General features: G+C 36.2%; 1 protein-coding gene across 1 annotated transcript in view; it reads right to left on the reverse strand.

The window, feature by feature from the left end:
• Nucleotides 1-16,192, reverse strand: part of CFTR (CF transmembrane conductance regulator) — a 168,373-nt gene that overhangs the window by 31,518 nt on the left and 120,663 nt on the right. Inside the window, exon 22 of the mRNA XM_059396522.1 lies at nucleotides 4,687-4,941. Within this exon, the coding sequence (XP_059252505.1) occupies nucleotides 4,687-4,941 (255 nt within the window). The remainder of the gene's footprint in view (nucleotides 1-4,686; nucleotides 4,942-16,192) is intronic.

Below are 16,192 nucleotides of genomic sequence, written 5' to 3' on the forward strand. Positions count from 1 at the left end.
TAACCCTTTGCAGTTGGACTTGTACCCTCATTTCTCTACACCTAATGATGATCTCATTCTTGGAAGAGCATGTATCAGTGATACAGATCACTGGCCTTACACCTAGAGTTTTTGTGCAGTAGAGTTGAGTGGGACTCAAGAATTTACATTTCCCACACATTCTCCAGTGATGTAGGTGATCCCGTCTAGAGAACAACATTCTGAGAACCACTGCTCTCTTGAAGATGACCAAAAACCACTTAGTAGCTAAACTGGGTAGGATTTTTAAAGTCTTCAACTTCCTTTATTACTTCAACTCTCAAGATTCATAATTTCCATCATCTTGCTTCAATCTTGTCTTCTATTTTATCCTTTATGACTCTCCCAATGTGCTCAAACCAGTCACTGTTTTCTGCATGTGCCCCATGGCTTGTATTATTCCTTCTGCCTATAGCACCCTTTCCCACTCACCTTTGCCTGTTCAAATACACAGTTCAAGTCTCAAAGTCTCCCTCTAAATGCCACTTCCTATAGAAAACTTTCCATGAATAGCCCAACTCCATGAATATTCAACTCCATGAATAGCCAACTGATACTAATTACTTCCTCCTTACCTTAGAATTTTACCTATATATTTTTTATTCAAGGAGATAACAAAGCTTTTGGAATCTGAAGCTTATACAATATGGAAGAGGAATTCTTTCCAAGAATAAAGATTTTCAAAATTATAAATAAAAAATTAAGTACAGGGCCTTGAAGGGGCTCAGGCAAATAAACTTCTCTGAAATTTAAGCTTTGCTAACTTCACAGTGGCCTGCCTCAGTTCTTACTGGATCTTGCATTTCCCCTCTTAGATGGCCATCCTCTGGGACAGATACCTCTTTTCTCTCTCTTTCTCCCTCTCTCCTTTGGCGCCTTCTTTTTTTACTTTTAAGGGAAGCGGTGAAGAAGAACTTTAAAGTCAGATAGATCTGGGTTTAAGATCCCTGCTAACTCACTCACTCAAGTGAAATTCAGTTTCTTACACTGTACAAAAGGGGTAATAATGCCTACCTTTGGAATTAAAACAAGATCAAATTTGGTAGCAAATAAATGTCTTTAAACAGTGTCTAGGAGATGATAAGCACTTGATAAACTTTAGTTTCCCTATTTGGATGGCAAGATCTGTAGCCTTATGTAAGTAATCTTCAATTCCTCCAAAAGAACCTACCATTCCTTGCAAAGAACAGTTACTGAACACACATGGCCTATTTTCTATATAAAGGTTCAGAGAACGTGAAGTGCCTAAGCATACTGCTTCTTCCTCATTTTACAGTAGCTCTCATTATTACTTTTACATCAAGGAAACTATCTATAGAAATGAGGACTCTGCAAATTCTGTCACTCCATTAGGACTTGGTTGAATTTAATTTAGTGGGCAACTGAGCATCACCAGCACAATGGGTTAGGAGGGTGTCAGGAGGAGGGAAAGGAAATAATTTACCAGGGCTTTTTTTTTTTTTTTTTTTTTAATTTTTTATTTTTTATAAACATATATTTTTATCCCCAGGGGTACATCAACCTATTTGCTGCTATTGTTTGTAACTTGACATCACTTTTGGAATCTATCATGGTGGTCTCAAGGACATTCTCAGCTTCCTGTGGCATTCACTTATGTGCAAAGCAAAAGAGAATACTTAATTCATTGTTTTCTCAATGCAAGGGAGGAACAAAGGCAAATAACTAATTTTACATAGTTCTAAAGCATGATTTGAACAATGCAAACAACCTCATTCTAGTATAAGGGATAAATTTAATCTAAATCCAATCTTGCCATTTATCCTGATTTAAAACTGTTTTCTCTCTAAAATCACAAATGAGAGGAGAGAAAAAACAACCAACACCACAGAAATACAGATAATGCACTGTTTCTCACTGTTGGTGGGAATGTCAACTGATAGAGCCACTGTGGAACACAGTACGGAGATTCCTCAAAAAGTTAAAAAATAGAACTACTCTACAACCTGGCAATCACATTACCAGGTGTTTACCCAAAGAACACAAATGCACTAATTCAAAGGGATACATGTATGCTTAATATTTACAGCAGCAGTATCTATAATAGCCAAGTGTCCAAGTGATTGATGAATGGGTAAGAAGATGTTATCTATCTATCTATCTATCTATCTATCTAAGCAGACCAAGTGTCCACTGATTGATGAATGGGTAAGATGATGTAATCTATCTATCTATCCATGTAATGGAATATTTTTTATTTTTTATTAATATATAATGTATTATTTGTTTCAGGGGTACAGGTTTGTGACTAATCAAGTCTTACACAATTAAAAGCACTCACCATAGCACATACCCTCCCCAATATCCATCACCCAGCCACCTCATCCCTCCCACCCTCTCCCCTCTAACAACCCTCAATTTGTTTCCTGAGATTAAGAGTCTCTTATGGTTTGTCTCCCTCTCTGGTTTCATCTTGTTTCATTTTTCCCTCCCTTTCCCTATGATCCTCTGTCTTATTTCTCCAGTTCCTCATATCATTGAGATCATATGATAATTGTTTTTCCCTGATTGACTTATTTCACTTAGCATAATACCCTCTAGTTCCAACCACATCATTGCAAACAGCAAGATTTCAGGTTTTTTTTTTTAAAGATTTTATTTATTTATTTGACAGAGATCACAAGTAGGCTGAGAGGCAGGTAGAGAGAGAGGCAGAAGCAGGTAGAGAGAGAGAGAGAGGCTCTCTCTGAGCAGAGAGCCCGATGCGGGGCTCAATCCCAGGACCCTGGGATCATGACTTGAGCTGAAGGCAGAGGCTTTAACCCACTGAGCCACCCTGGCGCCCCAGATTTCAGGTTTTTTGATGGCTGCATAATATTCCATTGTGTGTGTGTATGTGTGTGTGTGTATACATACCACATCTTCTTTATCCATTCGTCTGTTGATAGATACCTAGTCTCTTTCCATAGTTTGGCTGCTGTGGACATTGCTTCTATAACCACTGGGGTGCACATGCCCCTTTGGAACACTACATTTGTATCTTTAGGGTAAATACCCAGTAGTGCAATGGAATGGAATATTTTTTTAACCATGAAAAAGAATGAAATCTTATTATTTTCAATGACATAGATGGAGCTAGAGAGTATTACACTAAACAAAGTAAGTCATAGAAAGACAAATACCATATTATTTCACTCATACATGGAATTTAAGAAACAAAAGATATGAGCAAAGAGGAAAAAAGAGAGAGAGAGAGAGAGAAATTAAGAAACAGACTCTTAATTATAGAGAACAAAGTGATGGTTACCGGAGAAGAGGTGGGCTGGGGGATGGGTTAAACAGGTGATGGAGATTAAGGAGGGCACTTGTGAACACCAGGTGTTGTGTGGAACTGTTGCATCACTATATTACACACCTGAAACTAATATAACACTGTATGTTAAATAACTGGCATAAAAATAAACCCTTAAAAAAAACTATTTTCTCTCAAAAAAAAGGAAAAAAATCCCATTCTTGATGAGCAAAAATATAATAAAGAGGTAATTTTAGTAGTATGTGAATTTATTTATCCTAACAATAATATTAAAAAGAAGAGCCAGAATTTCTGCTGTACCATTTCAAGCCATTTAGCATGGTATACAGAAACATTCTTCCTCACCCTATATTTTCATTAATAGAATTTTTTCCAGTGCATCAAATTATGAAATATCCCTAAACCAATGGATCAAAGTAAGTGATAATAATCTGTGTTGGTGACAGTGATGGTGGCCTAATGAAGCTTACTGACCATTATTTCAATGGTAAAAAAATCTCTATTTGAAATTAAACCATGAAGAGAGAAAGTTTTAAAATTCAGTTTTCATAAAAAGTGGCTCTATTGTATTCTATCTCAATTTTTAAAAATAATCAAAAGAATATAATAATCCTATCTAGATTTATGGAGCAGCCCAAAATAAGAGATTTGAAATATAAACTATAATTTGAAATAATTTAAAATATAAAATACAACACCACATTTCTAGAACATGAAATATGAGAATAACTGCCCCTTTCTCCAAGAATTAGTTCTAGAATTGGTATATCTGAATACCATCCATGTACTCAGCCCAGGGATGAGATCTATGAGGACTTCTTCAAAATAATACATGGTTATTTTTGCTTATTAAACAATAAAATTGTTGCTTTGTAAATAGCTCTTGCTTGGTAAATTACTGGGAAAAAAATCTAAATAATCCCTACCTTGATTAAAATTCCAAATAAACAAACTGAACAAAACTAAGAAGAAAAGTAACCACTTTTTTGAGAGTGTCAATTAGGTAAAATTCATGAAGAAATTAGATAGCATCAACAACAAAATATTTCTCTTACCTGAAATGGAAAACAGTTTCAAGATGCAAAATTTAGAACATGTGATAATTTTGACTTCTTCAACAGCTTCTTTTAGTTAATAAGCTAGCAATCGATTAGATATTCTACAAGTAGAACCACATTTAAAATGAACCAACTATATAATTTCTGGCCTTGGCAAACTAAATAGCATATGAAAAAATAATGGCTTCATAATTAATAACTTGAAATATGTATATTCAGTATTGGCCTTAGTCTACAATAATAAGGTTACCCATGGATTTTACCAACACATAGCTTGAGGCTCCTGAGATTTACTTACTAAGCACCGATCAAATAAAGCAAGGAATATTTAAATCTCACCCTCTGGCCAGGACTTATTGAGAAGGAAATGTTCTCTAATATGGCATTCCCACCATCTATATACTTTGCTGTGAGGTCTTTGACAGTCATTTGGCCCCCTGAGGGCCAGATGTCATCTTCTCTCACATGATGATTCTCAGTAATCAAAACTTTTGAGAGCTGGACATCCTTGGATGGTTTGAATGACTTGGTGGGTGGTTTACTTTCTTCTGCTGGCATGTCAATAAACTTGAAGACTCTGCTTACAGATCGCATCTGAAATGAAATAACAGCATTTTATGTTTGTTTGTTTAATAACTGTAGGCAATGTCATAATTAGTGTGATGATTCCTTAAAAAATAACATGTAAGACGTGACGCTGCTCATCGTCACCTGGTTATTTATCAGGAGGTTTTTCAATGAACTAACAGGAAATAGTTGGATATAATTAAAAGCTTAACCAAAGAGAATTAACTAAGATTTATATAAATGGGCTCTGTATAGACCTGTTTATTTTTGTGATCATTTAATTCAGTTATGCAAGCCACACATAAATGGCCAAATTATACTCAAAGGGATAGATGATGTCAGGGGGAAATTTTTTCTTCAACTATGAGCAACACTGCACACTGTTGTACAAGTGGTATATTATAATAAAACGCCCCATGCCTCAAAACCACTACTGAAGATTCTCCCCTTTCTCTCAAACTGCCTGAGAAACGGTCTATAATTCTGTATGTCAGCTGGGTGGCAAGTGATGCTTAGTAGATTTTGAATGATTTCACGAGAATCTTTAAACAAATTTAAGTCATTGTCCTGTATCTGTGGTTAAATAATTACATTTTTTATATAAACTACTTACAGATCAATTTCCATTGCTGACACTGTAAAATGTCACTGCATATAAAAGTTGTATTTGAAATTAAATACATGGTTGCTCTATAAATCTATTCATGTAACATTAACAAAGTATATCTTGAATGTCTATAGAAATAAAAGAGCTCAACTATTTCTCAAAGGTGCTTAAATTCTTTAACAAGAACATGTTCCTTTGGCTAGTTATGATTTATTGAAATTTTGAATATAGTTTTTAAAGTAGACTTACAAATAATAGGTACCTTAATAAATATTTGAAAAATCCATAAAAGAATAAACAAATGAATATGTGAATGATTACAAATATATGAATCAGTAAATGAACAATAAGAAAGAGTTGAAGACTTTGAATTCACTCAATTCCTATTTTTAATAGATATAATCCTTGATGGCTCAGCCCTGCCCAGGAATTACTAGCTTACTGGAAGGAAATTCACTGCTTTTTTTTTTTTTTTTTTTTTTTTTTGTCTTTAAAGTAATTACTGATTCTGGCTTTCCTTGGTCAAGAATTCAACCCTCTTGGGTTGAACCCTGGGTGGCTCAGTCAATTAAAGTGTCTGCCTTCAGCTCTGGCCATGACCCCACGGATTAAGCCCATTAAGCCCTCATTGGGCTCCTTGCCCAGTGGGGAGCCTGTTTCTCACTGTCCCTCTGCCTGCCACTCCTCCCTGCCAGTGCTCTCTCTCTCCTTCTCTCTGTCAAATAAATAAATATAATCTAAAAAAAAAATGCATTTAAAATATTTTATTATATTTATCCTGCATAAGAATAATATTACACTCTTGAAATGATTGAAAGAAATGCAAAATGAAGCTTAATTTTATGAAATAAAGTAAGTCTGTTGACATTTCTGCATGTCAATGTTGTGAAGAATTCTAAACTAGTCTTTGTTAAATGCTTTAGCACATCAGAAGAGACACCATATTTAAAAAACTTTATATTTTAATACTTCCAAACAGTAAGCAAAACACTTAAATATTGCTATCTAAACTACCCAAAATTTTATGTAGTACTATTAGAAAATGACATTTAAAACCATTATTTTGGCAGCACTGAAATGTATACAATTTTTTTTTTTTTTTTTTTGGCATAAGGAGTTGTAAAGAGTATAGCAAATTATGTACTCCATTAGTGAGGCTTACCACTGAGGGTGAACCTAGAACTTATAATGTCAAATTAGTAAATGGAATGTACCTATCAAATTTAGAAAATTGGGCACTTAGGTGGCTCAGTTGGTTAAGTGACTGCCTTTGGCTCAGGTCGTGATCCTGGAGTCTTGGGATCAAATTCCGCATCAGGCTCCCTGCTTGGCAGGGAGTCTGCTTCTCCCTCTGATCCTCCCTCTTCTCAAGTTCTCTATCTCTATCTCAATCTCTCAAATAAAAAAAAAAATATTTTTAAAAAAATTTACGAAATGAAATTTTCAACTCATCATCTTCCATATAGTCTAGTTGCTTAAAGTGACCTCAAGACAGACTGTTCTAGTTACCCACAGCTTAGTCAAATATCCCTGACCAAGAACAAGTTCGTCTTAACAATGGGCACTGATCCATAGCATGTAAGCAGACACCTGTTCAGTTCAGTGGGTTAGGACATTTTCTGATGAGACAGAAAGGTGGCTAGTGCAGACACCTGCATTATGGCAAGTTTTGCAACCACTGAAATGCTGTTACTGAATAGATGATGTGGCCAGATAATATTATAAGTTACTAATTCCTTGTCCCTCACAGGTTCTCTAACTGGCACATTCTACTTCCACTGCTTTTTAAAGAAGAAGCCACAACAGAACCAGAGTAGAAAAAATGAATTTTGGTCCTTCAAGTTTCAAAAATTGGCTTTTGGAACCAGTGATGGATAGTTTGAAAATTTTGAGCCACCTGAATATTGGCTATTAAGTTTCAAAAATCAAAGCTTGAAAGACTCAAAGCAGTGTTTATGCAAAAACAGTAGCCATAGACGAATTTATGATGGATGAGAAACAGCTCTTCTCTTCACCCCACAATCTGACTCATGAATGGGGCAACAAGAGGACTTAGGTACCAATTCCTTTAAAAAGGAGTCCTGACTTGCAACCAAACTCTAGTTCTATCCTTGAGTAGATTTGGGGAATTTTTGGACACAGGAGGTCTATGCCTTAATATCAAGGTGAAGCCCAGGAATGAAGCATGCCTTAGAGAAACTTCCAGTTTGTGGAATAGCATGGAAGCAGTAGAGTGGACATGGGTGCTTGGCATGTCTAGATCCAGACAGCTTTAGACTTCCCTTTATTTCCAGAGTGGTGCTAGATGAAAACCAAATTCCAATCCTTTGGTCCCTCGGGGTCTTCCATGCCTTGGTCATGGGAGAAGTTGAGAGAGAACTCATCAAAGTAAGGCTCATAATCAGGATCAGAAAAACAAAGATGCAGTCTCCATGGACTATACACCTCTAGGTCAAAGAGCAAAGTCAGTGCCTCAGAGACAGCACAGACAAGGGGAAACCTAGGGCCAGATGCTCCCTCCCCCAGTGCTTTGGCATTCTGTAAACTCCATTCAGAATTTAGATTCACTTCCAGCAGAATTTCTGAACATGCTGAGATTGCTTCTTATACTCCGCAGCACATGTATTCAATCAGAAAATAAATTCAACTACAGCAAAAGGAGAGTCATACATCTTACACACTTGATTTCATAGCCAAAGTTTCATGGCTGACCAGGGATGGACCCTAGTTTGGTGGAAACTAAAGCTTAAATAATTGAAGGGTTTCTTCTTATGTGAAAGCCTCAAAATTACGCATTTATAATTAAGTATGGGGCCTCAGGAGGTGTCCATGCAAGAGAGAGGATCTGAAGCTGATCCTCCACAGGCTTCTGGTTGAGGCCACACTGCCTATTACAGTCACCGGATTCAAAGCATTCCTTATTGTATCCTCCCCATCTAGGGCTTAGCACCAAGCAGTCCCTTAATAAATCTTTGTTAAGGATGAGTGACCCCATTGTTCTACCTCATCTGCAGAAAGCAATATCTGGGCAGGGTGAATGACAGTGCTGAGTCCCTCAGCAGGCAATGGAGGCAGCCATTGTACCTCTCAGCTTCTCAGTCTGAAAATAGACATTGCTATTTGGATTTGAAGGAAATGGCAGCATACCAAACTATTTTTAGTCTCATCTAGTTGTTTTCAGTTGAGCTTTTTATTTTAACTTAATCCTTTTTCTAATTTAGAATATCTATTAACACTGTCAGGTGATATGTAAAAACCACTGTGCCACTGGACGGAAATTCAGATTTGGTAATTCTCAGAGTGACTGTAGACTGTGGACAAGCTGCCTCTTCCTGGACAGTGAAGGGTGTTCCCGAGGAGGAATGAGGAACAGCTCTGCCTGGCCCTCTGACAGGAAAAGTCTCAAAGTTAGCCATTACCAGCTTAGGTGAGAGCATTTGTCTTAGATTTTCAGAAACTAACGATGAAGGCAAAATGAGACTCAGACGCTGAGATGCTCAACATGTTCTTCATGTGAAGAGGAAAACCTGAGGTCATCTATACAGACTTCTATAAAATTAAAGTTTAGCCAAAATGAGGTGGGATTTTTTACTTGAGAAATGGCTGCTTTAAATTTCTGGTTTTGCTAATAATAATAATAATAATAATAATAATTAACTAGTTAATTAATCTCTGGTTTTGTTATTTAAATTTATTATGCTCCAAAACTTCTCCCAAATCAATCTTTAACACCGAATCTTATTATCTTTATATTAACTTCTCAAGTTTCTAATCTAAGCATCAGAAGAACAAAGTCTTTAGGCAATGTGATGGTTAATGAAAAGAAAGCTCCACAGCCTTATGACAACCTTATTTTATAAGTGATGTGTTCAGTGGGGGGGGGGGGGGGGATTCCTGACTTTCCTTTTCCCTCTCTGTTGATGGTCAGTGAAGAAAATTCTTTTTTTTTTAATTTTTCATTTTTTATAAACATATATTTTTATCCCCAGGGGTACAGGTCTGTGAATCACCAGGTTTACACACTTAGTGAAGAAAATTCTTAAAAACCTTTTCTATCTCTCTCTCTCTGCCTGCCTCTCTCTGCCTACTTGTAATCTCTCTCTGTCAAATAAATAAATAAAATCTTTAAAAAAAAAAAAAAAAAACCTTTTCTAGAATAAGTCAGAAAGCCAGACTCCCCTCCTCCACAAAAATATTTGCTCTATTTCCTTTTATCCTTTGGGTTGTGTAGAAAACAGGGCATTAAAATTATGCATGGACATCAAAACTATATGCTTAACACCAGAAGTTATGATAATAAAAATATATTTCCTAAGCCCGACGTCTAGTGGGCAACACTTACAGAGATTTCACAACTGGTTTTTATAGGAGAATCACAAGAAATAAATGTGAGGAGAATCATTGGCAAAACTGATACAAGGTGAAGAACTTCACACATTATATTTTCGAACAATGAAGTATACAAAAGGGAGGTTTTACATCGTAGATCCTTCCTGCTAGGTCCAAACGAAATGTTTTTCAGGACTCACTAATACAACCTGTGACCCAAAGCCACATTATAGTCATTAGCATAATCTTTAGGCCATGCACATAGACTTATGAGATAATGGTTATCATGTAAATATTTTCTCTGCCTAAAACATATTCCTGAAACTTTAGTCTATCCTTCTGTGTCTATCACTTAGGCTCCTAGAGCATTAAAAAGTCAGTCAAGGACTGCATTGTTATAAATTATTAACAGCATAAGTAAGCTACTTATAGTGCACTATACACTCTAAGTCTTTGTAAATTATTATACCCTGCTAGCTACACAAACTTTACTGCAAACCTGTGGTAAATCACATGGCAAATCAATATTACCTTTTCTGACTGCAAGAAGTAATAGAAATGGTGTTCTTTAAATAAGAGAAAGAAAGTCCATCACAGCTAATGACAAAAGGAATAACCTAAGAAACACAGAGGTATCAAATATGTTGGTGTCTATTTTCGGTAATTAACAATGTCAGTAATCATGGTTATACTAAATGTGCCAATAGGCAGGAAAAACTCTTAAATTTTAATTTGAAAAATACCATATCACTTATTGAATCTACTACTCACACTTGAACTTACACTCTGTCTGGTATTACTATTTTTTAAAAGCAATGACAGGCCATCAGCAAGTACTTAATGAATAAAATTGAGTACATGTGGTATCCATTACAAATATTTCAAAGAAAATCTCAGGAAGAGGGGTCTAAAGTATCATATCAAAATATTTTTTCAAGGACAGAAAAACAAAGAAAAATATGATATTATACAATTTTAATGAGATTTTCTCTAAACATCTTAATTTTGAAATATTTTGGCTTCCCCAAAGTACTATTACTAAGCATCATCCTTTTATATCCTATTACAGATATATTAGTTAATATAAAAGGCAAAAATGATTTGCTGGTGGTCCATCAATTCCCAAGTAAATTCTATTCCATAGACCAGAGATCTATGGACCAATGGTCAAATCCAGCTATATCCAACTGTTTATATTAGTTTTGCCCTACAAAGGTTGAGTTGAGGAGTTACCATAGAGACCATATAGCTCTGAAAGCTGAAAATAGTAACTATCCAACCCTTTATAGAAAATGTTTGCTGACCTCCTCCTTTGACACACACAAAAAGTCAGAGCTAAAATGAATATTAGAGAGTATCTACTCCAGTGATTCACAAGTCTAGATACACATTGGAATCACCTGGAACACTTTAAAAAATATAGACATCATCTCCAGCCACCCTGCCCCTGACCAGGAGAAATGATTTAATTGATCTTACAGGACCCCGGGTAATCTATATTGTTGTAAACTTTCCTCATGTGCTGTTGAGGTTGAGAACTTCTGATCTAATCCTTTAATTCTTGGTACAAATGAAAAAACCTAAACCCAGGGAGCTAAAGTGACAGTCGCAAAACTCAACACATTTTCTCAACTTTCCAACACTCCAGCAGTCCTTTATGGCTCTCATAAGCCTCCCCTACAAATTCAAGACTCTAGAGCATCTCAATAGCACTTTCTCTGTTGGCTCTAATAACACACTGGTTCAGTGCTTTGTTCTGCTCCAACAACTGCAGTGGTAAATGACTTAATCAGTGGAGTTTAGGGGTGAAGGACAGTGGCAGGTAAGTCTGATTCCTGTGGACATCTGGAATAATACCTACATCTATGTCAATCAAGACTTGAAATCTTTCATGTGAAAGATTAGATTCAGAAGAGAATGTCAGAGCTAACATGGACCTTAAAAAAATTTTGTAACCAAACTGTTTCCTTTTACAGAGAGAAATGTGAAGCCCTCAGTGGGGGTGATGACTTGCCTAAGACAACACATCTTGGTGATAAAACAAGAGTAGAATACAGAATAGAAGAGCCACTCTGTAGGACAGAAAGGACATGTTTGGAGGAAAAGAAGTCTTGGGACAGATGTCATGAATGGAAAACATGCTACAAAGCCTCATGAGGACAGAAAAACAAAGAAAGTTATGATCAACAGACCACTGAAGAAAGGGGGAAAGAGAAGAACTGAATTCTCCCCTCAAATTCTCAAATTCTTGGAGCAAAACTGGATTCAGTACTAGAGAACTGGGCATCAGGTGCAACAAAGAGAAGCCAGGTTCCCCTTTTTTGTTCTCTTGTTGGTTACTGTACCATCAGTCACTTGATCTTTACTGGAATCCAAAAAAAATAAAACAAAAAAACAAAAAAACAAAACAAAACAAAAAAACCCAGAGGTAATAAAAGGATAAAGGAGAAACAGAGGGAGTCTCTATTGACACAAAACTCTTCTCAGATTGCATCACTCTTGCAAGAACTTTCTGGAGCCTCATTAACTGGAATCTAAATGTGAGCCCTGCAGATACACTGTCTTCCCTCTTGGTGGTTTCCTTCCCCTTGTCTTGTTAGGAACACATAGTACAATAGGCATGTCTTATCTGCTGCTATAGTTAGAGAATTAAGGAAGCAGGATACTATTCACATGTTCAGATCTTTTAGTTGTGCTCACTAAGTGGTAGACATTCCTGAAAAATACATGAATTGTCAACTGCCTCATTCAAACTGACTTTGAGTGTGGGTAATCCACCAGTCACCAGATAGCTTGATGTTGCTAAGTCTGAAACATCACCTCTGCACCCATTTTAACTCTTATTTATTTAATTATCATTCATTCATGGGTTCAGAAATATAGGTATATACATTGCCTGTTTAAGATATGTAAATTGCTTACATAGCTAAAAATAGGACAAAAAGACACCTAAGGGTACTAAAAATGGCAGGTATCTTGTGAGTCCAAAGAAAATAAATTAATACACAGATTCATTAAGAATATAAAAAACTGGGTCTCAGAGTGGCTCAGTCAGTTAAGTATCTGCCTTCAGATCAGGTCATGATCTCGGAGTCCTCAGATGGAGTGCCACATTGGGCTCCCTGCCCTGAGGGGAGTCTGCTTCTTCCTCTAACTCCACCCCTCCCCTGGTTAATATATTCTCTTTCTCTGTCTCTTATTCACTCTCTCTCAAATGAATAAATAAAATTTGCTTTAAAAATATACAAAAATTTAAAACAGTAGCTTTAGCAATAACAAATGTAATTCATTTAGTACTTGAGGTATGGAGTTAAAAGGAATTAATACTTCTTTTTCACCCCATCTACAGAATGGTATAAAATATACAAATCAAATAAATAGACAGACATATACACATATACACATTTATATACATAAGTGAAGAGTGAATTTGAAATAACAGTATTTAAAATATCATGATATCAACTGAAATAATTGGAAATTCCCTAAAAGGGGGTTTTCAGTGGGAATTATTAAATTTGACTTTCTGGCAATTTTACTATTTTTTTTAAATTTCTGGGTGACTCACAGCCTACTAATCTGTATCATTCATAAGGTGACAATGTTCAGATGATTTTTCTTTCCAAACTACTATATAAAGCCAGACAAATTAGTAAGTAGAACAGAAGTTTTATTCCCTTTTAATGGTCTCATGATACCACAATGTTGTATTTTGAGGAGATTCTAGATAAGAACTTAGGCCCCAAAATGTCAAGTTTACTGGAAGACATTCTTATCACTGTGCTTTCTAAACACAGAGAGGCATCAAGTTGTAGTGTATCTTCAGAGAGTCTGGTTTAGACTAGAGGTATGAATGAGTGATTGAGAGATGGTTTCTATAGCACAGCGTTAGATGGCAGCAGCTAGCGAGAAGACAGAAGAAGGCTGGAATATAGCTAATGTTCAGAGACCTGTAAGAAGAGGAGGGGCCAGCAAAGAGAAGTAAGGAGGAACCCAAGAGGTAGCAGAGACGGTCAGGAGGATCATCATGGTGGTGAGAGAAGAAAGTATCCAGAAGAAGGATTTGTCTATGGCATAAGTACTGCTGAGAGCGTAAGGGAGACAAGGACATTGGACCTGGCAAAATATTTGCCATGAGTCATGGGGCTGATGCAAACAAAGAGAAGTAGGCTCTGGCAAGAATGGGAAGGAGGAAATGGAGATAGGCCCTCTTTCAAGAAGTTGTGCCATAAATAGATCAAAGAAAAGAGGTGCAAGTTATACATCAAGGGAAGATAGTTTTATGATGGGGACAGAGGTCCCACAAAGAGCAGTTAATTGTGTGTTACTCGCCTTTAAATGGGAATAAAGACACAGAGGGAAGGTAGGGCATATAAGTAGAGGTGAACAGGCTGGTGCACTGGTAGAGAGAAATAAGGAAATTCTTGTTGGTTGCATCTGGTTTTTTCTATGATGTAGCAAGGTCATTGGCTGAGAGTGCAGGAGGTAGAATCACCAGAGCTCCCAAGAAAAGATAAGAAGGTGGGAAAGAACTATCTTAGGGAATATAATGAAGAATTTATTAGGAATATGTAATCAAAGGGTTTTTGGTCAGCTTTGAGTGCTGATAACTGAGATGTGCAGTCGGTTACAAAGTGACATGAAGTAACAATGAGGAGGTGTTATCATCCAAATATTACCCTTACTGGCTGAAAGCTAATAAAATCCAGGCACCTGGGTGTAAGCAAATGATGCGCAGTAAAAGAAAAGTCATTCTGCCGTTTTATAACTTCATAGTTCTGTTTATGTTTGATTCTGTGCCCGTATCTAAACTAGGCTAGAGAGGTAAATGAAATACACTTTCTAAGTCTAGTTTTGTTTTTTGTTTTACAGAGTAGCCCTGCACTGGAAAACTGGAAGTCCATATCATACAAAACTCCCTCTTCACTGCATTTAAACTCAGATCTAAATTCAGTTAAGACATTCAGTAATGTAACATGAGAACACAGTGAATTTCTCCTTCAGAGGTCACAAGGATCTTCTGTGTTAATATCACATAGATGTAGAATTTGAGGGCACAGCTATCTCTCCTCCTATCCACAACATATGCCAGGTGAAAACAACAAGATTACTGTACAACTTTAGTAGGGGTAGAGGTAAAAAAGGGAATTAATATTAATAACTAGATGAATGTCCACAGGGGCCCAGGAAAGACCGCTTGTATATTTGGCAGGGAAATGAAAACTAACATGATCACTTTGATATTTAAACAAAAGAACATGAATTTTTAAAATGAGATCAAATGCAAATATTGATACTTTTCATAGGCTGTATTAAAATATAATAGTTCTTTGCAAAATTCTTTCATGCCATAAGATCAAAGACACAATGTCAAAGCACAGGGTTACAAAGCTCAGGAATGCCCATGTGAAAAACTTAGAGAAGTCAACATACCTTAAACAAACTATTTTTTTTTTTACACTAAACTTTAATGGAGATTGGACAAACAGAATAGAAATGTACCAGACAAAGGTTTCAGCATCAAATATATACAGGTTGTTTCATAAACCAAGAAAATTAATATAACAAAGGAACTGTGCAAATACAAGGTGAAGAGATATTTTTAGATAAAGAAGTAAAGTACACGAGGATTTTAATTGTAAAGTCAAAGTTGTAGAAAATTTGAACAAAAAAATAAATGCAAGCACAATACTGATTTATTCCTCTCCTGCTATTTTCCAACAGAAATCTCTTTCTTTTTTTATTTTATTTACTCTCACTTTTATTTATACTCACTCTCACAGAGAGAACGAACACAAGTGGTGAGAATGGCAGCAAAGGGAGAGGGGAGAAACAGACTCCCTGCTGTGCAGGGAACCCAATGTTCCCTGCTGGACCCCAAGACCCAGGGATCATGACCAGAGCCAAAGGGAGATGCTTAATGATTGAGCCCCTCAAAAACCCCTCAACAGAAATATTTCTAAGAATATGAGACCCAACTTTAAAAGTGTTAAGAGTTAAGTGAGGAAATAAATGGAGTCACAGAAAAAGCTAGCCAACCCCCCAAAAAATAACATTCAAGGAAAAGAGAGAAACCTTACTATAAATCGTCTTAGGGTTAAATTACATTTCAAAAAATTAATAAAATGCTTTGCCTAAATAAAATATTAGATACATGGGCAGGCATAAGGCATGAAAAGTTGTTTTTTCCCCAGAGATATTGTTTTATAATGATATTTGTTCTTTTTTTTTTTTTAAAGATTTTTATTTATTTATTTGAGAGAAAGAATGAGAGCATGAGAACAGTAGGAGGGGCAGGGAGAGTGACAAGCAGACTCCTCTTTGAGGGCAGAGCCCAATTCT

The sequence above is a fragment of the Mustela nigripes genome, chromosome 4 (assembly GCF_022355385.1).
Source record: "Mustela nigripes isolate SB6536 chromosome 4, MUSNIG.SB6536, whole genome shotgun sequence".
Classification (NCBI taxonomy): domain Eukaryota; kingdom Metazoa; phylum Chordata; class Mammalia; order Carnivora; family Mustelidae; genus Mustela; species Mustela nigripes.